At 40.1% G+C, this 24,791-nt stretch overlaps 3 protein-coding genes and 1 pseudogene across 5 annotated transcripts in view; 3 read left to right on the top strand and 1 right to left on the bottom strand.

Annotated features, from left to right (window-relative positions):
• The window catches only part of LOC111326494 (abscission/NoCut checkpoint regulator), a 152,091-nt gene that overhangs the window by 20,435 nt on the left and 106,865 nt on the right, over positions 1-24,791 (top strand). The gene's annotated exons all lie outside the window — the stretch shown is intronic.
• On the top strand, positions 1,174-3,833 carry LOC148728363 (recQ-like DNA helicase Blm; annotated as a pseudogene).
• On the bottom strand, positions 11,152-16,402 carry LOC148728362 (putative skeletal organic matrix protein 5). The gene is made up of 2 exons (XM_088725929.1): positions 16,094-16,402; positions 11,152-11,788 (listed from the first exon to the last, which is right to left on the bottom strand). The coding sequence occupies exons 1-2, from the start codon at positions 16,112-16,114 to the stop codon at positions 11,585-11,587; spliced, it is 225 nt and encodes a 74-aa protein (XP_088582055.1). The 5' UTR covers positions 16,115-16,402; the 3' UTR covers positions 11,152-11,584.
• LOC111326497 (uncharacterized) lies at positions 16,518-24,737 on the top strand. Of its 3 annotated transcripts, XM_022930508.2 has the most exons (9): positions 16,543-16,720; positions 16,989-17,054; positions 18,846-19,007; positions 19,422-19,493; positions 19,704-19,899; positions 20,599-20,709; positions 21,781-21,891; positions 22,756-22,923; positions 23,330-23,440. In XM_022930508.2, exons 1-8 carry the CDS (start codon positions 16,718-16,720, stop codon positions 22,848-22,850), a joined length of 816 nt encoding a protein of 271 aa, XP_022786243.2. In that variant the 5' UTR covers positions 16,543-16,717; the 3' UTR covers positions 22,851-22,923; positions 23,330-23,440. The 3 variants fall into 3 exon arrangements, with proteins under 3 accessions (XP_088582054.1, XP_022786243.2, XP_022786244.1); XM_088725928.1 differs by lacking the exons at positions 22,756-22,923; positions 23,330-23,440 and having other exon boundaries at positions 16,518-16,720; positions 20,599-21,875; XM_022930509.2 differs by lacking the exons at positions 16,543-16,720; positions 16,989-17,054; positions 18,846-19,007; positions 19,422-19,493 and adding an exon at positions 23,825-24,737 and having other exon boundaries at positions 19,727-19,899.

Raw genomic sequence — 24,791 nt, 5'->3', positions numbered from 1 at the left:
ACGATAAAACACAGGAAAATACAAACGAAGGCGTAACTACTTACAGGATCTGTACGGCACTCCGGAATAACGACTGAATAAAAATTACAACTAGGATGTTATATAGCGCATAAAGGCTGAAACAATAGACTTAACAAGGTTACACAATACTCAAAGGCGATTACATGAAACAACGCTGACATACTCAATTTACATTTTCACAGCACGAAAAAATACAAACTAATAAATACAGAACTAAACTATCGAGACTACAACTATTTACACTAATTACAATTAACAAAGACGAACGACAGAACTGATAAAAAATAACTCTCTTGACTACAGAAGGATAATACCAACTAACCGAGTTGGAGGGCCTTACTGTAAGTTACGGACCGAGTTTTCTCAGGTCGGATTTATGGCCCAAGCGCGAGGCGCGCGGGCCATAACTCCCACCGGAAAAAATGAGGATCCGTAACTTACGGTACGAACCGAGAAAACGAGGTTAGTAAGATATTTATTATATCTCTCTGGGTTCACAAATAAACTTTTGAATTTAGCGGGCCGTACAGTAAAGCCCGCTAAATTTACTAATCACAGCGCGTGTACTAACTGAGAGATACAAGAAAAAGGGGTCATTGAGCGCGCTCCGGAGAGCAATACCGGTAGATCGTTTTCACTGTCACGCAACGAAAAAATAAATCGAAAAATCTTCTGTGGATATAGTTAAGAAATTGTAATGCTATAAGAGATAGATGAAAAAGACTCTTCAGCAAGTTTAAGGTCTCTGCGTTTTCCCAGACTTCAGATATTCGTCGAAATGGTTTTGCGCAAATTTACAGCGCAGTTACAGAGCCCGGATATGGAGCCGCCATGTTGGTTTACCTCCGCGATACACTCTTTTTTTATGGATAAGAACGTCAAATTTTAGAGCTGAGGCTGAACGTTCTTAAATCTTTTTACGATTTGAGGCTGAAAACGTTCTTAGGACGTTCTTAAATTAACATGGTACACCGTATTTCAATAAATTAAAGCTCAGAGAATATAAAGTGAACTACCTTGAAAAGACTTAGTCAAACTTTGCATCCCCTTATGAAGTTGTCGAAACCAAATTGCGACATTACGCGGGATTGGGCTTCGGCTTCGGCTTATGGAGCTGCAGTACGACAGCGAACAGTGCGCCAAGAGACGACTATGGCAAAGCATGGTACTCTACCCGAGCACATCTATCAGAGACACTGCATCAGGTCTGACCAACCCATAAATATTACATTCGAAGAAGCTGAGCAAGATGAGGAAGATGGACAGGAAAGTGAAGGACCTGGAGAAGACTCTCAAACCGAAGAACAAGTCATGAACAAGCGGAAGTGAGCCCGAATACGATGAAAGCAGCGATGAGGATGATATAGGAGCCAGTGACGAAGGTGGAAACTACCTTCAAGGAGAAATCGGGAGCTCCATAACCTTTCTGCTGGGCGCAAGGTCACGCTTTGGGAGAGCCATACGATTCAATAATCGGCTTATACAGTGAATTTTTTTTCGGCTTCCTCCTGTCTAAAGGTGTAGTAATATAACTTTAAAACAATATGAATCTTTCAAAATACTCTAGAGATCAAATAAACTGAACGGCGAAGCTACTAAGAGGACGCTCGGCGCTCTGAAAATGTTGTTTTATCCCTAGCAGCTTTGCGGGTCGACTTCTGAGTCATGTTCATGGACTTTCATACAAACGAGCTCTCCCGATAAGTACAGTAAAACTGATTTACGGGTATCAACGTTAACAGTATCGACACGTAGGCACGCATTGACAAATATACGTTTTGATGTGCTTATTTTGTGGATAATTGTTTAGGTATAAAAGTATTACGTCAATTAAAGACGTTAAAATTATGTAGCTAAAAATAGTTGCGGTGACGGTGTTCTGTGGTCTTTTCTTGCGGTGATGCGGTGTTGGTTAATTTTTTTTGCGGTGCTGCGGTGTTCAGCCCCCCTCCCTCCCATGTCCCCCTTTAGAAGCTGGACGGAGCCGGAAATCGGTCAACTGATAGATCTTCTTGAGGAAAGAGATTGCTTGTGGGATGTCAACAAAAAGGACTACCACGTGTGAAACAAATGCGAAAGAGCTATCGAAGAGATGAGAGACATTCTGGACATTGAAGTTGCAGAAAGTCCTTTGTATTCCCATCGAAAGACCCAACATGTTGTGACTTGTTGCGAACGTTTGCACACATCGGCTAACATCGCGCAGCAAGAGACAACAGTGTTGGCCCAACAATGTTGCGTGTTGTTGCGAGCGTTTGCACGGGCCCTAAAACACTAGAAAAGTGTTATAATGCTGTTTACAGTATTATAACACTTTTCTAGCGTTTTAGTTCACACCTTTGATGTTTTTGGTGTCACGTTGTAATTAGTACCCGCTTTTGTATTACATCATACTGTAAATATTTTATTCATCTATTTGTCTGTCATATAATTACTCACGTTCAGTTACTCATTGATTGAAGATGGCATAAGCATGCCGAAACATGTCTCTCAAAGTTGTCTATTTCTTATAACATAGTTATTGTAGTATGCCTTTTGAATGCCATCATATAAGACCAGCTGAACGTTTTAAAAGCTCGGAGGATAACCGCTGATGTGTTACAGCCACTTGTAAACGAGAAAGAACCGGCCGAGAACTTGTTCGGAAATGAACGAGAAATAAGGGAGCACGTGGCCGTGATCACAACAAAGTTTCCTCGAGATATAGTGAACGGCAACACTTCGATCGTATTCGCCCATCCAGAGGCTCTACTAAGTAAGGAGGGGCGAGAATTGAGGGGAGACAAAGTCTTTCAAGACAATGTTGTACCCTGTGTTGTTGATGAAGCACACTGCCTTGAATTATGGTAATTAAGTGCCTAAATTTATTAATTTCTTGGTTATTCGCTTCATATTTGTTTCAGGGAGTAAGTTATCTACTCAAGCTTGTGTCTCGGAAAACTAATTAAAGCACGGTTGCAGCACTGTCAAGTATTTAGGGTGCGATTACAGTATTTAGCGAATTTCTGCTCTATTCTCTATTTATAGGGTATGATAGATTTTTCTTTATGAACCAGTTTATCAATGACTCCTGTGATGTTTACACTGCTCATTGATCTCTAATATTTATTTGCCAGTACAAGGAAACAAGATTGTCTTTGGTTATAATCTGGCATGCAGTTGTCCAAATTCTTAATGCATTGCCTTGTGCTTTAGAATTAGAATATTCGCCTTTGTCTCCATGCCATTACAACTGAGCTATTGTTAATTGATTAATTACAAAGAAGGTGCCAACAGGGAAGAACCTAAGCTCTATATTAGGTTGACCCCCAAACCTAAAAAACCCTGTAAATAAGGATATAAAGACATTTGCTAAGAGATAAATTCAAAATAAAATCCAATATATACACAGTATACTTATTAGTTGTTAATAAAGACATCCATCCATAAGAGGGAGCTATTATGAAGTACAAAAGTTACTTCTACAGAAACATTTTAACTCAAAAGAAAATACTGTATATATGTATTAGAGGGTTCAATTTTCTTTTTCAGGGGTGAAGAATTCAGAAAGGACTTCAAAAATCTTTCAGTGTTGAAGGCCTTTTTTCCCAATGTACCCACAATGGCTCTAACAGCAACAGCACCACCTCATTTATTGAGGGACTTAAAGCAGATTAAGTCTACATTTAAAAAATGAGTGTAAAATTGCTGCAAAAAAACCCAACTGGATAAACATATACCTAAATAAGAAAGTGGGTCAGAGTAATCACCATGGATATGAAAGTTATGATCCAATCCTTGGACCCATTGCCAATCAACTAGCAATTCAATGAGAAAAGTACCCAATGACTATTGTCTACTTACCGGTTGCTCAGATTGAGTGCCTGCTAACCCCACGCTTATCTGAACAGTTCAAACGAGGATTTTTTGTTAACTGGAGGGGTGGTGCACGGGAGAATATTGAAGATGATCTTGCCCAAGAAATTTCAAATAGATGCAGTAGAAACATTGTCCAAAGGCTGGGACCAAACAAGAGTCTAAACTCAATTAGCAAGGTCTGCAAAGCAACTACTGGCATCCATCAGATTGTAGAGCAGTTTGACCCATCTGTAGGCATCCCCAAGACATCTGTGCAACATACAACTTGCGACTCACTTAAAGATGAGAAAGAAATGGTGAATGACTTATTGCATTTGAATCCTTTTAATCATGTGCCTGGAAGAAGTCATGACAGCTTCCCTGACATTAAAAGGTCTCCCTTAAGGTATTTGAACATCATTGACTATCATCAGTGGCTGGCCAAACACATGGGAGAATTATCAACCTAGATACTGCTGATAATGATTATAGTTATTGAGTGACTAGTGAATCACCAAATTCTGCACAATACAAGTAGTAATAGCTTAACTGACATCTCTTAGACACTTATCTTTCAGTTAAGACTAGTGAGCCACTGAATTTCAGCTGAGATAGATATGTATAAGTTACTGACTAAGTGCTAGGTCATGATGGCTGGGTATTAGCCAATGTTTTTTTTTTTTGGCATGTTTATGGACTGTGATGGAATCAAGCCCCATAAACAGATTTCCAGTATCTAGCCATCTTGACAGAACAGGCCTGGTCAATTTTGGATTTATTATATGGCTTTTAGGGACGTTTTGTGCAGGACACAGCAGTTAATCACAAGTGGGTTAGAAAGTGCGATCTTTCCTGCTCACTGAGCTAGTCATTCAATTATAGTACGTCTCTTTATTACGTCTCTTTACACTGTCATTGGATATTACGTCTCTTTAAACTGTCATTCCAAGTGGCGAAGGTCTTCTGGCCCTTAAACATTTTTTTGGTCAACGTACTGTTAAGGAACCTAAATCTCAAACACTACTACGCTTAGCCGAACTAGTGCTCACACTCAATTGTTTTTCATTCGGGGAAAACTTTTTCAAACAAAGCAATGGTGTAGCCATGGGTACCAAAATGGGACCCAACTATGCCAATCTTTTTGTAGGTTTTGTCGAACACCAATTTTTCAGCCAATACAACGGCTCCAAACCTGTACTCTACGGTCGCTACCTCGACGACTGTATCGGCGCCACCTCCTCTACCAGAGAGGAGTTGACTCAATTCATAACCGCAGTCAATTCTTTTCACCCGGCTCTGAAATATACCTGGGAAATTTCTGACAATTCTTGATCCTTTTTAGACATCAAAGTTTCAATTGAAGGCAACAGTTTATGCACTAGTGTATATTACAAACCTACAGACTCGCATAATTACTTGTTGTATTCCTCTTCGCATCCATCTCACGTTAAGAATTCCATTCCTTTTTCTCAGTTTCTAAGACTTCGTCGTTTATGTAGTGATGACTATGATTTCCACCACAAATCAGAGTCAATGTGCCAGTTTTTCGATAAACGTGGTTACCCTGATTCTGTCGTTCAAGCGGGTTACCACCGCGCCCAACTTATTGATCGACATTTAGCGCTACAAACGTCACAAAAGGAAGATTCCGACTGCATTCCATTCACTCTCACGTTTCACCCTCACAACCACTCAGTTAAATCCATCATTCTTAAAAACTTTAAATTACTTCAAAACGACTTTCTTCTCGCAGCCTCCGCTCATTTCATTCAAACGCGACAAAAACATAGGCAATTTTTTGGTCAGAAGTTCTTTTCAGACTAATGACCAACCAGGCACTTTTAAGTGCACTCGTGCACGATGCAAAACGTGTCCTTTCATTCACAACCCTGAGAAAATATCGGGACCCAAACGATCCATTAAGATCACCGATCACTTCACGTGCACCTCCGCCAATGTAATCTATTGTATAACTTGCACTTATTGCAAAAAGATGTACATCGGCGAAACAGGCAGAGGACTGGTGACCAATTCCGAGAACACCTTCGGGACGTGGAGAGGAATGACAAGGACACGTCGAAACCAGTCGCTAGACCGTGATTTTGATTTAACTAACCATTCTAAGCACCACATGGCAATCTGCGGTCTTTCCTTGCGCTTAGGTAGCACGGAAAGCCGAAAAACTCTTGAACAAAAGCCCATCTTTCAAACCGGCAGTCTAAATCCTACAGGTATCAACGAACACTTTTCTTTCCACTAATTTATTCGTGTTTTTCTCGTTGCCATGTTCCCACCAATCACGTAGCTCCTTTTTCTGCCTTTAAAAGCAGACACAGCCCACAATTCCCCTATTCGCTCCGACGAAGGGCTAATCCTCGAAACGTCAGCTTTTATAATCGTAACGGTGGCTAATTTACCATTTCAACTTTGTTGATACATTCAAATTATTTCGTTACCCCCACCGACGTAGCCCCAAACAGTTTCTTTAGAAACTATCAGCCTTTATATAATTATATGGTTGAATGAAATATATATGCCACAAGTCACTGACTTTAAGTTAAAACAAATGAATCTCTGAATTCGGCAAAATACAAGTAGTAATGGCTTACTTGACACCTCTTGGATCCTGATGTTTTATTAAAGACAAGTGAGCCGCTAAATTTCAGCTGAGATGTTATGGTTTTTACGAGGATAACCAATATCCTAAAATAGCAATAATACTACTAGTACTATGTAGTGGTGTGCCAGTCATGGATCATAATCAAAAACTGATCGAGACTTAAAGTGATGTGGCAGTTGATCATGCTTGATATATAATCGATTATTTTGGGAAACTGAAAAATTCATTGCAGTCAACTAAGAAAATAAAAACTGGGGTGTTTTCCTTTCTCCTGAACCAACATAACAGCAGATTTAATCCATTAATATGTCCTATTAATTTTGTGAATTGTACCTTGTTTACATGTAGCTTATGAGTACAATATGGTAAATGTTTAGCAAAATCTGTAAGTATCTTGATAAATTATGAAATTATTTTGGCTTTTACAATTTGAATATGACAGAAGGTCCTCCTTCTAACAGGGCTTCTGATATTCTGCGATCTTGTGGTTTCGCATAATTGACCTCAAATCGCAACTTTTCGAATAATTCGTCAAAAATCGCATAATGCAGGCAAAATTGCAAAATTCGAGGAAAGAACAAGGAAATATTGGCTTCTTACCTTAGTTCTACGACAATTTAAGCGTTGTTTCAAGGTGATTTACTTCTCAAAAGACGTTAGAAATCACCAAAATCGTCCGTGAGCGTTCGATCGATCAAACAAGCGTTCTATGCGTAGTTTCGCACGTCGGGGGCCTGGTACTAGTTCTCAATGGATAATCGTTTGTGTTAATGGCCACTCACGATTGTTGATATATTCTCTGGAGATGTTATTTAATCCCGCGCTATTTTCGACGTAGTATGTAAAACTGAAATTTGTAACATTGTTTAATTAGGGAAGAATCAAGTGACACTTAATTGACTAAATGAGCTATTTCAGATTAAAATACCGGTATACTCACAAACATTTCTAAAGCATATTTGCTGTAGGCCCCCATAGACTTGAAAACTGACATAAAAAGTTTTTGGTTGATGAGATTTCTGTTGCCATCCCCCTCCCCTGCAATGTCCCTCATCTGCATTACGAGAGTAGCCAGGCAAATACAACAAAGGGCATAATTTCTTATATAATCATCTTCATTGTCACAGTCATTGACATCTACTTTTTGTAATAGGAACTTGTCAGTGAACTTTCCAAAAGCATCATCAAAGTACTTCTTCTTGTTTTCTGAGCTCTTATGTGCAATGTTTTCTGGGAATTTATGTGCTGAGGGTGTGTCCTCTAGGTCTGACATCCCAAAAAGTTGAGGGTAGTAGTTATCGAACAACAACAAACATATGAAACATATGAGTGAACTGCGGTTATGAGACGTATATAAGAACGATCCTTCGCAGTAAAGCACTATTTGAGCAATAGTGGAAATCAGACCTGAAAAAAATTTCAGGCCTGTACGGGATTCGAACCACTGACCTCTGCGATACTAGTGCAGCGCTCTACCAATTGAGCTAACAAGCCAACTGGGAGCAGGCCATCAAATTAATTCGATATAAACCCGTAGATGATAAATCGAACAACAACAAACATATGAAACATATGAGTGAACTGCGGTTATGAGACGTATATAAGAACGATCCTTCGCAGTAAAGCACTATTTGAGCAATAGTGGAATTTTTTTCAGGTCTGATTTCCACTATTGCTCAAATATTGCCGACAAACGAGCCAACAAGACGACTGAACGCGCCCGCACTGGACATCAACAAAAATTGACACGACTGCTACGAGACAAAGAAGAGAGACGAAGCAAACCGGACGACAACTGGGTAAGTAACATTTCTTCTCGTTCCTTAGACAAGACTGAAACTCGGGTACTATCATACGGACTAAAACACTCAGTAACACCTAAACGCATACCGACTGAGGCTATTGTATCTAGTGTTGAGGCGGCCCTGTCTCGGCAACGAGAACTATCTGAGCCGACCAAGGATAACATCAGAAGCAGAATTGCCTCCACTATACAATCAACGTCACTACATGACAGCAACTTGACTAAGGACGAACAACGCGCACTGAAACGACTGAGAAACGACGAGAACATAGTTATCCTACCAGCCGACAAAGGACGAGTTACTGTTGTTATGGACAAAACTGACTATCACGACAAAATGGACGCACTAGTTAACGACAAACGAACCTACGAAGAACTCAAACGTGACCCAACTCCTGCCCTTCAACGTAAACTCAACAGTAAACTACTGACACTCAAGAAAACGAACGCCTTTGACAACCAACGGTACTATCGACTGAGGTGCTCGGTACCACAGCCACCGAAACTCTACGGTTTGCCGAAACTACACAAACCTGGTTTCCCGATGCGACCTATTGTTTCTTTCTGTGGCTCTCCCACATACCAACTATCCAAGTACCTGACGACAATACTACAACCGCTAACCGACAAATCCAGACATAAACTACAATCCACTGAAGACTTCATTAACGCTACCAAGACTGTTCAGATACCTGACGACTACAAACTAGTGTCATTTGATGTGAAATCACTGTTCACAAGTATTCCACTTCAATTAGCATTACAATGCACTGAGACTGCAATCCGAAAATCTACCGAACCACTACCGCTACCGACAGACGACATCATGGACTTGCTAAACATTTGCCTAACGTCTACTTACTTTCAGTACAACGGTAAACACTACAAACAGTTACACGGCACTGCCATGGGGTCTCCAGTTTCTGTTGTTATAGCAGAAATTGTGATGCAGAACATCGAGGAACGCGCCCTTTCGACTTGCCGACAAACGATACCGCTTTGGTTACGTTACGTTGACGACACATTCACCGCCGTTCGACACGACGAAATTGACGCATTCCACAACCACCTTAACGAACAAAACACTGACATACAGTTTACCAGAGAAGTCGAAGAAAATGGCAAACTTCCTTTTCTAGACTGCCTGGTAAGCCACAACGACAACTCATTACGAACGACAGTTTACAGGAAACCGACACACACCGACAGATTACTAGACGAGTCATCCTACAACCCTACATCACACAAAGCCACAACTATCAGAACTCTAACACGACGCGCACAACTAGTATGTGACTCGACAGACAGCTTATCCGACGAGAACAAATACCTTCACCGTGTTTTTACGAAGAACAACTACAACAACGACTTCATCCGACGAAACACTCACCAACCCACTACCACTACCGAAACAAACGACACCGCAACCCCTACGACTACAGCAACCATACCGTACATAAAAGGCATGTCTGAAAACATCTCGCGCATCTTACTACCCTTCAATATCCGCGTCGCCCACAAACCCATCACCACACTAAGTCAGTTCATAGTTAATCGAGGGGACCCCGATTAACTATGGTCAGTTACTAACCAACGTTAAAGACAAAGACGAACCGAGGAACAGACAGGGAACGATTTATAAGATCAATTGTTCCGACTGCCAAGCCTCCTACATCGGTGAGACTGGCAGAAACCTCACAACAAGACTGACTGAACACAGACGGGCGACGAGGAAAGGTGATGTCAGCAATCACATTGCTGAACACCATCGACTTACCAACCACAACATTGACTGGGACTCTGCGCAATGCCTAACCTACAGCACTGACTATTTTCAACGACTGACTCTGGAAAGCTGGTTTACTAACTTAGAACAGACTCCCCTAAACAGATGTCAACAACTACCTGCCCCATACAAACGACTCATTCACGACATAAACATCACAAACGACCGAAAAAGAACAACCTAGCTTTACCGACAGACCGAAACAGACCAATCACGAACGACTTACGTCACTTGAGTCTCACAGCCAATAACATCACGGCAAAACCAACCAATCATTTCACACGAACTGGAATAAGAACATTCTACTGACAACAATCACTCACTTGACTCTGATGATGACTTCCGCACAGGTTGTCGAAACGTCAGTCACTGCCACCGACAACAGTCCTTCTCAGGACTACACTCACCCGGACGATCAGACTACACCTTCACTTACTATGGTAGACTTCTGTGACATTTGTTGGCTGTGCTCGTGAGGAATGTGATTTGGTATAACAGATTTGAAAAACTTAAATTTGGGAAAAAACTCAAGAACAATTCTACCAAAAATAAATTTAACACATTCCGCCTCCCGGTTAGCTCAATGGATAGAGCTCTGGACTGTTGTGCAGGAGGTGGAGGGTTAGAGCCCCGGCCGGACCAACACTCAGGGTCTTAAAATAATTGAGAAGAATTTGCTACCTTTCTATAACATCAAGAAATTGTTAGATATTCTAGTCTTCTCGGATAGGGACGAATAAATGGAGGTCCCGTCTCCTGCAGGGTTGGGGTAGGAGACGTTAATTTCCCACACACGAGATTACTGTGTGATGGATGTCCTCCCCTGGGATGGGATGGGTGGGATATTGGGCGCACTTAATTTGGAGCCTCGCTCTGTTGTGCGACCCTCACCACACTCTAGTGAAAGTGATTAAATAACGTAAATTTTTGTATCCTAGGTACTTCAAACAACATGAAAGGAATCTGAAACCAAACGATGGGCCTTTTCTCGACTCTCACCAGTAATAATTTGTAAAAATATATATATATTCATATATATATATATATATGAATTAAGTTGAGCTATTTAAAGTTTGCTCCTCTCAAAAAATTGAACATGAAAAGTATCTAAGAATCAATCTCTATGTTTCTAATTGCACTTCTCACGGGTTCACTTGTTGGAGTTCATCTACGTGCACCTCTAATAAGCCCCTGTTTTAGATGGCGTGTAAGCTAAATGTCAAATTCAATACTTATTACTGAACAAAGATGTAACCCATCACTTTGATATTCTTATCTCCGTTGTCTGCACCATAGGCTGCCCTATTACCACATGTATTGGAACCCGCGCCTATTAAACCAATACCAATTTTAGTTTTCTAAAGTTTTCTCCATTTTTGGCGATCAAACCGATTCTCGCCTTCGAATGGGTTGAATTCGGGTGTACATTGAACCCTTCTGCATTGCAGTAATTTTTCAATGAGTCCTCTGAACCAATCAGCGACTTCCATGGGTTGCGACCTAGTGAAGTGCTACGTTATTGCCCATCGGCTATCAAACAATACAGAGAATCTGCGAGGTCGTTGGTTTCATCACCGTTCTTCATACCGAGGCATACCGAGTTGAAACTTGTATTCCAGTAAGTTGGTAGCTTGGTTTCTTTCTCGTCAAATCCTGTCATCCCCGCAAAACTTTCAAACTCCACCATGTTGCTCCAGAGATCGGAATAATATTGGAATTCCTGTAATATAATGACATTATTAGTTTACAACAATTTACTGTAATAGGGTTTTGAAGTAAAAAAAAAAGGATATAACGAGTTTGACATCACCACAAGTTTTCTAATGAATTATGCTATTGTCAGACGCAACCCGAAGGAGATTAGGACAAATTTTTCGTTTGCACAGCGTTGCTCAGCAGTTTCAATCCTATGACAAAAGTCTTGAAAGTCATGGTTGCTAAACTCCCCAAGACTCTGCTAGTCCCACATTGATAAAACTCCGTGCTCTTTTTACTTAGTTGAAGTATTTAACGCGATTTTCAATTGAGGGCCGAAGGTGAAATAATCGGAGACTGCATAAGTTTTGCTTTACATCGCTTTGTGATTAGCCCAGAAAACTCGCGCCATTCTCTTAACCAATCAGATGCGAAACTAAAACCAATCACGACTTGGTTGCCGCGTTTTCCCGCGCTTTTAGGCAGCTTCGTGGATAAACGCAGGAATTATAAGACTAATGGCTCGCAGAGAGACTCGAAGCAAGATGATATGAGTTTTGATACATATTACAATAAATATGCATGGACGCATGTATATACATGTCAGGAAATCAATTGCCTGCTTCATAATAAAAATAACTTATCGTTTAAAACTTGAAATAGATCGCCGCTTTAGCCCAAATATGATTGTTTTTAACGCTTTTTGGTGTAAAAACGTCTAAACTTTCACGATATTAGGGGAATTCTAAAAGATATAATGGTGGGCCCAGCTGCTATTATAATTACAGCGCTTTTTTGTTCAATCCAAGATGATTTGTTGTCTCCTGCTGAGCCAATAAGAGCATATGACTCCCTCCACCCCACTGCAACGTCGGGATAACTCGCACCCAGAATGCGTCGATTGCTGGTGATACATGTCACGAACCCTCATCTCCAACGGCCACCGAAACGATGAAACTTAACAATGAAAAGGCATTCGACTTATATATCACAAAAATGAATAGTTGAAGCTATGGAGGGGCGCTGGAGGATTTTGGTTGTGTCACCATAAAATTTACATGATACCCTATAAGACTCTATAATATTTTTGGGTTCTCCCACCTTGGCAGGTAGTTGGCAGTCTGTCCTGGCGACGTCTGACACCCTCGCTGTTCCCCTTGAAAGCCATGTGATCTCCCCAAAATTCTCCACCGCCCCCACCCTCCCCCAGGGATAGATAACTACCGGTCCCTTACATGATTAAATACGCAGATGAATACAACAGAAAATGAACTTTTGTTAGGTCATGGCAAGAGTATGATGGTGTGGTAATGCATTTTTTATTCAAAAAGCATACAAAACCTTGATATGTCCTAGGAGGGGTGAAAAGAAAAAGGGAGATCTGGGTCGAGTCCCTACTCGACTCAAACCTCTCGCTTTATTTGAAACCGCCGTAATTATCACGATTTTTGGGAAAAATTCTCACAATTTCGTTAAAATTATAGAATCTACGCTTAACATAGACGTTAACTGCAACGACACGAACGCTGGATTGTTTGGGCGGTTGTTAAAGTTTCAGCGAGCAACTGAGAAAGTAGAAGAAGCTAAAAACTGAACTGAAACTCTTTATTCGCACTATTTCAAGAGGTTACTACAGATTATAAAAGTCAGAATATATAAGAAACTGTAAATTTCATCAATAATCGAAAGGAAATACAAGGCGCCTTTCAATCTAGGCCAAGGGCTAAACGCTTCCTTCGACCTACAGATGGAGATCAGGAGGAAAAAAGCGCGTGCTTGCCGTCAACAAACCGGGCGAAGCTTCGAGAACACTATAATTTAGGTCGGCCAACGTCTCCTACACTACTTGTACTTCTTCATTTGCCAGTCCGCTGCTAGCTGGAGCACCCGATTAGTTATGTTCGTGGCTTCTTATCACCGGTACAGGAAATCGGCCCGAATTATCAAGTGTTTCCACACGTTGGTACAACGCAACAACAATAACAATAATATGACCACTTTCATCGGTAACGTGGTCAAACACGAGCGGGAGTGCTTTAGACAACTTAACAAAATCATCTTCTTTCTCGACTAAAAATTTTTTAATTGCAAGCTTCTGGTGAGCTTTAAGCTCGAAAATTTTGAACTTTGACGACGCCTTGCGAAAAGCGTCGTCAAAGTTCAAAACTTCCACATGAGGATCGTGATAGAAAACGATATCTGATTGGACGAGTCTCAAAAGCTGAGTCTGGCGCGAAAAGGTGCCTGAAAATGGAACCCGAGCTGTGATTGGCCAATTCGGTTGTCAGTTCGGTTGTCAGCAGCCGTTCTTTTTGGGGAGCGTTGCGTGACATCCAAAAAAAAACGGCTGCGAGGGAGACTATCGGCCTACGGCCTCGTGCTTTCATCAGTTTTCTCGTGTTTGGAAACCCCGATGAAACACTCGCACTCGTTTTTGAAACATTACGTGATTTGTCACCACCTCTTTTGTGTCAGTTTCTTCGATTCCCTTTTCGTTTTGTTTTCTCGTTTCGTAGTTACTGTATGATTAGCCTTTAAAAATTTTTACAACGCTTAAATGCATTTTGGCGTATTCTATATTGATTTCATAGCCCTACGAATGACAAGACACGGTTTTAGTCACGCTTTCGTGACTGTCGCATGTCTGATATAAATAACCTTGAAAACCAATTTGTCCTATCAGATGTGATGAATATATGAAGTTCATATATTTTGAACTGCGGTTATAGATACGTATGATGCACGAACCTCGCAGTAGAGAGCACTATTTATGCAATAGCGAAAATCAGACCTGAAAGAAATTGATTCTCGCTATTGCATAAATAGCGCTCTCTACTGCGAGGATCGTGCATCATACGTATCTATAACCGCAGTTCTAAATATATGAACTTCATATATTCATCATATCTGATTTATATCATCACGGGTTTATTACGAATCAACTCAACGGCCTACTCCCAGTTGGCTTGTTAGCTCAATTGGTAGGGCGCTGCACTAGTATCGCAGAGGTCAGTGGTTCGAATCCCGTACAGGCCTGATTTTTTTCAGGTCTGATTTTCGCTATTGCATAAATAGCACTCTATACTCCGAGGATCTTGCATCATCCGTAATTTGTCCTATATTGGCCAACATGGGTTAAAAGCTTACTTTCTGACGCGCCCTGCCGTCTTTCTCTTTGAGTGAAGAGATACGCTCAAGTTTTTGTCGAAGGCCGTAGAGCGAGAGAGCAATCCTTCTTCTTGATGGTTTCTCAAAAAGGCTGTGGAAAATTGTAGTTTTATTTTTAAAATAAGTTCGCCCGAGGGTTTTTTGTCGCGCTATTAAACTAAGGACAAAGAATCAATTTTATCAAGCGTGTCTACCCGGCATGTGTAAGTCCTTATTGTTTTACCGTTAAACTTGCTTAGTAATTCAACTCGCGTTAATTCGCGTGGTAGCGTTGCAAGAAAAAAAACCGTTTACGCTTCTGCAATGGGGGAAGTAGAAAAACTTTGAACGAGCGAGTTCAACCAGAAGTTTCTTCCTGAAATGCTGAAGCAGAAGTGTTCATTCCCACGAGGTAAATTCGAGTTTTAAGTCCTCCTTTCACACCCCTGGTCGAGATAAAGGAAGCGACCGGATCTGAAGAGCGTTCAGAGGTTACTTCGCGGTAAACACGCACATGGCAGCGAGTACATCACTTACAAAAGAAATTTCAAAAAATACACCAAAATAGAGATCACAAGAAAAGAAAACTTTACCAGCCAAATTTGATATCGACTTGTGGGCTAAGATCTCCTCTCAGGCTTCTGAAGACGTTTTCAGAGATAGAGAGTACGCATCCTCTGCATTTTAATCTCATGATATGCACGTCTGTTTAGACTTCTAACGAAGTATCAAGCTCGCAAACCGAAATACATCATGTTTCTAGTAGAAACAAAAAGTTGCTCGGTTTTTGAGGATATTTGGAATTTCGCACACGTTAATTATCACGAATGCCCCTAGAGACTGAAGCCGTCTTTAAAAGCTCAATTCTTATGAAACATGCCTACAGGAGCTTTGCATCTTGAATAAAATTTTGAAGTCGTTTGCCACATTTGTAAGATACTATTGGATATCCACGACCAGAGATGAATTGCGATACGAAACGTGTACGTTATTAATGTGCTTAAAACCCCCTAGCCTGATACAGATGGCTCTAATTTGTTATGTTTCTCCATTGACTTTGATTTAATGAAGAAAACAAAACTAAATAAATAAATAAATCAGCCCGTTGTAGCTCTCACCACAGGGTCCCAAGGGGGAGCTCAAAACATATCATAACTTAACCCCTTCCCAAAGCTAAATTTACCTCGCATCCCAACGAAAGCATGTCAGACAAACAGGAACTACTTCACAATATGGATTTTTTTTGTCTTCAACTCCAGTAACAATTTCACATGCCGTCAATACAACGAAACAAATATGACAGGGTAATACGCATTTCCTCAGCTGATGAATAGTTTATTTCGCTACTCATGCTACTCGATGCGAGAACTTAACAAAAAAAAAAAAAAAAAGAAAAAAAAAAGCATAAAAATATTAGACAGGATAGAGCACTTTAAGGGCAAAACGTATAATTCTGCTATTGATGATGACACATGATGATATTAAGAGAACAAATTTGCTTGAATTTATTCTAGTCACTTGGAATCACGCAGATATCAGCTATCCTACCCTAAAATAGTATCAGAGTAATGCACGTGATTAATTCTGAAGTTTCAGCATATTATCAGCACTAAGTGCTGGCTATGATAGAAATTTCCCACTGAGCTATTACTTCCTCTGCTGCTTACGATGTATATTTGTCCTTATTTGTAGTTTCATTTCTATAAAGAACGGTATAAAAGCAAGAGCTGCTCCATTTTAAACGAGAGCTATTCTGATTGTTCACGAGACTGTTGAAAGCTAGTGAGGTTGGATTACCTTCATCGAAATGGTGAGCTGTAGTTAAATTTTTATTTTTTTCATAAATCTTTACCTGCATTTCATCAGAAAAGGAACGAGTCCAAAACAGCACTCTGAAAAACTATCGAGAATATAGTTATGGGGAATTCACATCGTTGTCAAAAAAATACCTTTGCGTATGTTATTAAAAATATCTCCCCGTTATTTAATCTTCACCTTATAAACTGTATTAAACTATGATGAAAAGTTCATTTAAATCAGTTTGTAACTAATAAAGGAATCCTCTTGTTTTCTTTCAGAGTTTTTCGTTTGCTGCGATTGTTTTCAACTATTACCTTTGCACTTTCCTTACAAGTGCCTCTTTAGTAAGTAGTTATTTACTTCTTCGCGCTTAACACATGTCTCACGTCACAAAATAGGTCTGAACACCAAGCTCTTGTTAATTCCTTCCACGATCCACACTCAAAATGATGATGTAAATGACGTCCGAATGAAGACTGGATAGCTTTGAAATGATGTTAAAGTGCTACAGAAACGAAATTTTCGTATCTGAAATATTTGCTCTAACCTGTAGTTTTGAATATGCTGATCATCGTGAGATAATTTGCTTTGGCCAAAAAGAAGCGAAAGATATCTTTTTTAACCGTTCAAATCAAAAATTTTACACAAAACCATGTCCGGGCCCTGGTACCGAGCGAAATGGATTGATGACGTCACTGGTTGTGTTCACTCCGATAGCGTGGTTTATTTCACTCACTGTTTGTTTGTATTCGTGGGCGAGGGAGATGGCAGATATTGAAGTTTTGTTAAGTGAATCTTCTTCTGAACGAAGCGAAGTTGTCTCCAGTAGCGAAGAGGAAGATGGTGGCGTAAAATGGGGTTGACAGGCCTACACGACTCCTAAGCGTGTGTTTTGAGTGGCCTTTTCAAAGTTTAGCCCTCACGAGTATGTCTTTGAGCGACCGCCCTCTTTTGTAAGATACGAGCGGTGGATTCTTGTATAGTTCGCTCAGTACTGGTTGTGTTTCTATTAAATGCCAGTTTTTCATGAGAATTTGCTTTATGTGTGGCACTGAGTACGCACATCAGGGATTGCGTCTTTTTCGAATCGTTCGCCTTTGTAGATGTACAGCTATTTTTGTGACTGTCTCGATCGTTAAGTTGTCTTGATTGCTTTCAGCTTATCTAGATTAGCGCAACGCGCGCTGATTCGATCGTTCTACAGTTCTTAGTGTTCAGTGTTCCAGCCGTTTTGGCTCGTTTTCTTTTCTTTTTTTCGGTATGAAAACGACCGATTTCACGTTCATAGAAGCACATGATCGCCTTTACTGTTTCTTGCTCTGCGTTATTAAGGATTTGCTTTATCTCATTTTTGAAATCCTCGTCTGCTCTTATTTTGGCCCTCGCCCTATATTGTAGGGGTTCTGGGCATGTTCTGCTAGGCATTTGGTACAGAGGGATTTGTTCGTTATCCTCAGACTTGCCGAGTAGATCATCTTGAGTGGCGGTGTCGTATGAGGCTTCCATGTTTTCTTCATTCTCTGAATGGCATTGCTTTGGCCCGGGGCGTTTAGTAGCCCATCTGCCGTTATAATGTCTTTCGAAATTTTCCGTAGATGGTCAGGCAAGACCGCGGTTTCGATCCTAATCTTGTGGATCTCGTCAGTTGCCAATTAACTAAATAGACTGGTAGAGATTCGTTCTCGGTATCAGTCGGGAATTTTGCTCCCTATCCAGGCGAACCTCTCGCAGATAGCCAAGATGCCGATGTGGCCGCCGATAAATAAGACTAGGATGGCATTTTGCCCGAAATCCTCTTTTTCGGCCTCCCAACATGCAAGCCACACTCCATGCTTTTACCCTTCTTTCACAGAAGTACACAACCAGTGATGTCACATGGCTGTTTTGGCCGCGCCAAGAAGGCCGCCAGTTTTGATCTCAGCCGGTCAACTTCGAATGGTTAAACATGTACTTTCGGCTATGCGTTGGCCCAAAAAAAGTACACAGCGTTTGCAAATAACGTTCAAACTCTATTATTTTGCAAAAATCTCGGATATGAAAATTACGTTTCAGTAGCACTTTAAAGCGTTATACGTGGGCCTATAAACGCGCTATTGAGCTTTTCAGCATTTTTTTCTTTTGTTCCTATTTCATAGATTCCCAACGGGAATATCGTAGACCTTGTAAACTCGGACGAGTTCAGAGTTCTCATCAAGGAGAAGGGAGCAAAGTTTGATGAGAAAAACAATGTTGAGTACTTCCAAGTTCCGGCTCACGATGGACTGACTGAGGTTGACTATCTATATGACTTGAAAGAGGTAAACTGAGACAGTTTTTGTTCGAGTTTTTGTTTCGTTTGAAAACATTCTTTAATCGAATATTACACGAGCTTCCGTCCATGCATGATTTCTTATCTGCCTGGTATTGACGGCAATTACACTCAATTTACTGATACACCATACAGTTGCAGAGTGGGCAGATTTATTTTTATTAGTTTTTTTTTTGGGTGGGGGGGGGGGGTGCGTTCTATTAGATGCATTTTTAATTGAGCCCTCACTTTAAGGAATTCAGTAATCTGTTTTCAATCTTTTCTCCTCTCGGTTTTTGCTTGTGGTGAAATGTTTTGTTCTCGACGCGGAATAGGCCAGTTCATACAAGGAAAATCTCACCCAACCATGTTCTAGCTATGCTGCAACCTCCTCAAGCTTAAACAATGTTTCATTGTGTTCCAGGGAATATTGGTGCGTCGCGCAAAAAATGAATCTAAATGTTATATGGAACTATTGCCGGTAAACTTGAGAAAGGTAGGGTATTATCTTTGGGTAAGTTGCCACTTTTTCGTTCATAATGAACCTGTTTGGAAAGTAAATGATACTGTGATAGTCCTGTAGATGCCAATCATTAGTGGTTGTATTGAAGAAAATGATGCTACTCAGTTCAGTTTTCAGATATTTTTCCTTGAAAATTTAAGCAACTGATGAAGATGGTGATCATTTTTCCCTTTTTCATCATAGACCAAATCTCCTTCCATACGCAAGATCATTGATCAAAAGTTCCAAGCTCTACCGCAACAAGTCGACAAAACTCTCCTAGGGCCCGAAATACAAGATTTCTGCGATCAGTTTCCAGTCATCCGTAAGTTTGAAGTTAGATTAAGTTCTGAGGCGGTTGATGTCAGAAGAAGAACGGGCGGGAGACGAACTCGTTCAGGTAAATAATAAAACAACGGCGCTTATCGATCTGTTTGGAAAGTCTGAATTCAGTCCAGTTCGGTCCATAATCATGCGAGTGACTTAAAGAATATCAGACGAGCGCGAAACTGGAGTCCGATTTGTTAATTACTTTTTTTTTTACGGGCAGAATTGGATTATAAAAATTTTGTTACCGATTAAATCAAAACAATGACAAAATTCCAGGCACAAACTAGAAATCGGTTATCCTTGTTCATAAAGTACGACAGAAAACTAGGCAAAAATAACGTCAATAGTGCACGATCATGTGTACTGTACAATTACACTGGCATGAGCCGGTGTACAGTCCTTTTCTGCTGTCAGTCCAATTGCAGGCATAACACTTACTCTGTCCTATTAGCGCTAAAAGAGGGTCAATGAACTGCTATGCATCCAGTACTCTAATGACGGACACTGCTCCAATCCATCATTTCAGAACATGTGTCGAAGAACATGCATATATCAAGGTTTGAACAATGGAAGCTGTCTCAAACTGTTATCAACTTCAGAAAAAAAATTGCAATATACTTGCAGCCGAGGCTCATTTTGCTCCAGTTCTTGCCATTCTCTGAACCTGCATATAGCATATTAGGAGGAAAAAGTGAAGGGATATATTCAGATTTATCATCAGGTGTTTAAATAAAACGTAGCTGACCACACTCTACATAATTTATTACAGTTTGTGGGAACATTGCATCACCCACACTTTGCCAACAGTACTTTGATGATGGATTGTGTTCCAATCCATCAATCCGTGGAATGTGTCGAAAGACTTGTGGTCTATGTTCAGGTTTGTCTTACTGAAGTATTACCCTGAGTGTGAGATTGTGTTACTTTTACTGTTAAATTGAATTTCTCCTTCAAGTGCTTTTTCAACCTGAGACAATTCTTACTAAAGAATTCTTACCAAAACACTTAGTATTTGCAATTGTATGAGGAGTAAATACGACAAATATCACAAAGTTTGACACCTGGGATAGGAAACTGTTATGAAAACGAACAGTTCTAATTTCGTTGCGTGACTTTGAACAATGCGTGATTATTTTTCTATGTTTCTCTATGGTTTTAAATAGTTAAGCGATTGCGGTATCCTATATATGACAGCTCATGAATAGTTCGTTTTCCTTTATTTGACAGTTCATGAATTGTTCGTTTTAGGACTAGATTTTTTAGGTTTTGATTTCAGTTGCGATCAGCGTCAGTACTGCTAACATTGAATTAAGCTTCATCGTATTAGTTCTCCCAAACCACAGAGATCCACTCTTCAGAATCTTCTAATCAAGTACAATAAAGATTAAAGAAATCTCCGGTGGTTTAGTACGTTTTCCCGGGGGGTACTCGATATATTCCTGGGTGGGAAGGTGCGGCGCGGCCCCTCATACCCTGACCCTGTTTAAGACAAATATCGCTGATTTTCCTACCCTGTTTAAGACAGAATCCCTATTTTTGATACCCTGTTTAAGACATTTAATGTGCCTGAAATCAATGCCAAAATCAACATAATTCAATATTAATTAAAATTAGACCTTGTAAAAATTTTGCTGTTTATCTTCCAAGAAAAGATATCCTGTTTAAGACAAAAATTGATAAATCGATACCCTGATTAAGACAAAAAATGATAAATTCGATACCCTGTTTAAGACAAAAATCTCGAAAAACATACCCTGGCTGGCCGCACGTCCCCATTAAGCCCTTATAAGGGAGTACCCCCCCGGGTACGTTTGTCGCCTTCTGCACCAGAAACCAATTAAGGTCGTAACAGTCAAGATTGCAAAAAACTCGCTTAAAAACTGCCACGCATTTGTTTACTCATTTAAGTACTTAGGAGTAGAGCCTATATTTCATGCATAATTTATTACAGTCTGTGGGAACATTGCATCACACACGCTTTGCCAACGGTACTTTGATGATGGATTGTGTTCCAATCCATCAGTCCGTGGAATGTGTCGAAAGACTTGTGGTCTATGTCCAGGTTTGTCTTATTGATGTATTCCCTTGAATGTGTTACTGCTACTGTTAATTTGAACTTCTCATTCAAGTGTTTTTTGAAACCTTAACCAATCGCAGATTTCCAGCCAAGTAAGAAAAATATCAAAAAAGGACGACAACTGGTGTAAAATAACTCGATTAAGGTCGTCAAGGCAAGGGTTTCTTCAAAAATTAGAATTCACCTTATGAGTAGGAGTGTCTGCGATAAAAACCCTATAATTCTATAATTCTTTTCTGGATTTTTGAGCAAAATTGAGGTGTCCAACTCACCATTGCGAAATTAGTCAGAATATTTCTCCTCAAGCGAGGATTAGGTCAGCAGTATTCCACTTCTCGGCTTCTCTTTATAACAATCTGTTCGATTCGAGCTCTATATAATAAACATCTTATTAACCGAGCGGGAGGTCTGTATGGAAGAATCTTGACCGAGGTCGCCAGTACAGACCGAACACAGTGAGGTCTGTACCAGCGACCGAGGTCAAGAATCTCCCATACAGACCGACCTAGCTCGGTTAATAAGATGTTTATTATATGGCTGTGTCTTATATGCCAATTTTTTATATTCTTTGTACCTTTTTTTTCTAGACCGGTCTAGATGCCAGTCTAGATGGGAAAATCTGGACCGCTTTCAATATTGATTTAATTCGTGAATTCGCAGTCCCAGTCCTTGTGAGACACAGCCATATAATAATGGAAAATATTAAATAAAAGTTATTAAAGGAACGCTTACTAACCAAACTAAATGACTGTGTAGCTCCATTTTACTAAAATTCCTGATGGTGGCATTAAAAAAATGCATCGGTGATATATCATAACCGAAAAGTGAATCGACTATATTGATTTCCAGCTGTATCTGTTCATGGTGAATATTCACAATGGAGCCCCTGGTCTTCTTGCACGCGGACATGCGCAGGTGGGACTCAGCAACGTTCCCGTTCATGAAGGGGAAGAGGAAACTGTCGCAGACGGGGACCATATACACAATCAAGGAAATGCAACACACAAAGTTGCCCAGGTGAATATCTTCTTTTGCAAACTGTTCGGCATCTGACAAGTGCAAACTGATACAAGCAGCCGTGAAATCGTTCCGGTGGGAAGAGAATTATTCATGAGTTCTTGAGGTTGCTTGGCTTAAAAACTTGTATTTACTTGATAATTGTTCATCCAATTCCTCGGTGATATAGACACTCCATGTACTATGCTTTACTCCTTGTTTCCAGTTTGTTTCTTGATGATCTCTCGACAAATTATTATTTTCATTGGACATATGTGGTTAACATAGCAATGCTACGTCCTGTGAAAGAGCCCTCGGATTTCAATCACTCTTTTAGAGAAAGCTAATAGAATTTTCACCAACTGATTTGTTCTTGTTCAACCTTTTGCTAAACATTTCGATAAATTCTTTCAATGTCTTGTTTCAGTGTGTGCGAACATTGCAGCTGAAGAGTTATGCCAAAAGCACTTTGATGATGGATTGTGTTCGAATCCATCAATCCGTGGGATGTGTCAAGCGAGGTGTGGATTATGTCCAGGTTTGTCTCAGTGGCCGTCAATAGTTATATCAAAAAAATTAATCATGCGTTAAAGGAATGGTACAATAGAGAAAGTTTATTAGGTTCGGCGATTGTAATTGGAACATATTGTTCAATTCTACGCCAAAGATGTGGGGGCACTTCAGTTTTCATGAGCTTTTTCTCATCTGACACGAAGAATTTCGAAATTTGCGTGAAAAATCGGTTGCCGTGGCGGCAACATAACTGGTGCATACTCATTGAAAGAGCTGGGGAAAGATTTGTTGCTTCAGTTAAGAACGGTCGAAGGGCTGTTTACCCCTAGCATAACCTCTTCTCTGATGGGGGCTATCGTCAAAATTTCCATCAAATTTTAAACAAGAGTGCCTGATACCTTTTTTTCAGCTTGCAAGAATGCATTGACAGATTCATGGTGCCAAAAGTATTTCAACGATGGATCATGTTCTGAATCTTGGGTCAAGAGAGCGTGTCGGAAGACTTGTCTCTCGTGTTGAGCTAAATATTCCATACTTTTCATGTAATAACCTTAGTTATCCAATCCTTGGAAAAAATCAAGTAATTCCTACATTATAATAAGTAATTAGCTAATTCTTAATGCCTTAATTGTCCCTCTCTTATCAAAAACCCAAGGAAATCTACGATGTGGAAAAAAAGAAAAGAAATGCGAATTTCAAGGAAAAATCTAATAGAAGTTTCTTCCGGAAATAAGTCAGCTGTGAACAGACGCATGTTTGGTTACAAAATCTGTTGAAAAAGAAGACTGGTTATAAAAGATATGTTTTCGTTTTCTTTAAAGCATGGGACAAAGGAAAAGTTCAGAGTTCTCATGAGGAATCCAACTTCCGTCCTTCAGATATTGTGCTAGAATAATCTAACACTGAGCAACAGAAAACTCAGTGGTGATTGGGTAATTACAGGGCTCATTTGAGACACACGAGTCGCATACGAACTTCTCATGGGGACTCAGAACCTAGTTTCTTTGTCTCACGCGGGCGGAAAGACGAAATGGTCTGCTTTATCTATCCATTCCTGAGATAAAGCTTGAGTCCATTTTTTTTTTTTTTTAAGAACCGATTTGTTTCCGAAAGTCATTTTAAAGAAAATAAATGACCGTACAGCTGATGCGAACCACTTAATGTTTCTCTCTTTACAATGAATTCAAGCCATGTTGGCCATGGCTCCAACTTGGATGGGAGACCGTAAGATTTTCCTTGTGGTAACCTGGTTTTTTTTTTTAATCTTGATAAATTCCAGTTTAAACACAGTTATGTTCATTAAAGAAGTAACATTCAACTGGTTCTTGAGTTATCCATATCTTTATTAATAGGGATTCATTCTAATGTTTGTTGAA

Source organism: Stylophora pistillata, chromosome 6 (genome assembly GCF_964205215.1).
Source record: "Stylophora pistillata chromosome 6, jaStyPist1.2, whole genome shotgun sequence".
In the NCBI taxonomy this organism is placed as follows: Eukaryota; Metazoa; Cnidaria; class Anthozoa; order Scleractinia; family Pocilloporidae; genus Stylophora; species Stylophora pistillata.
The sequence above is the reverse complement of the archived record's forward strand: the minus strand, read 5'-3'. Positions and strand labels throughout refer to the sequence as shown.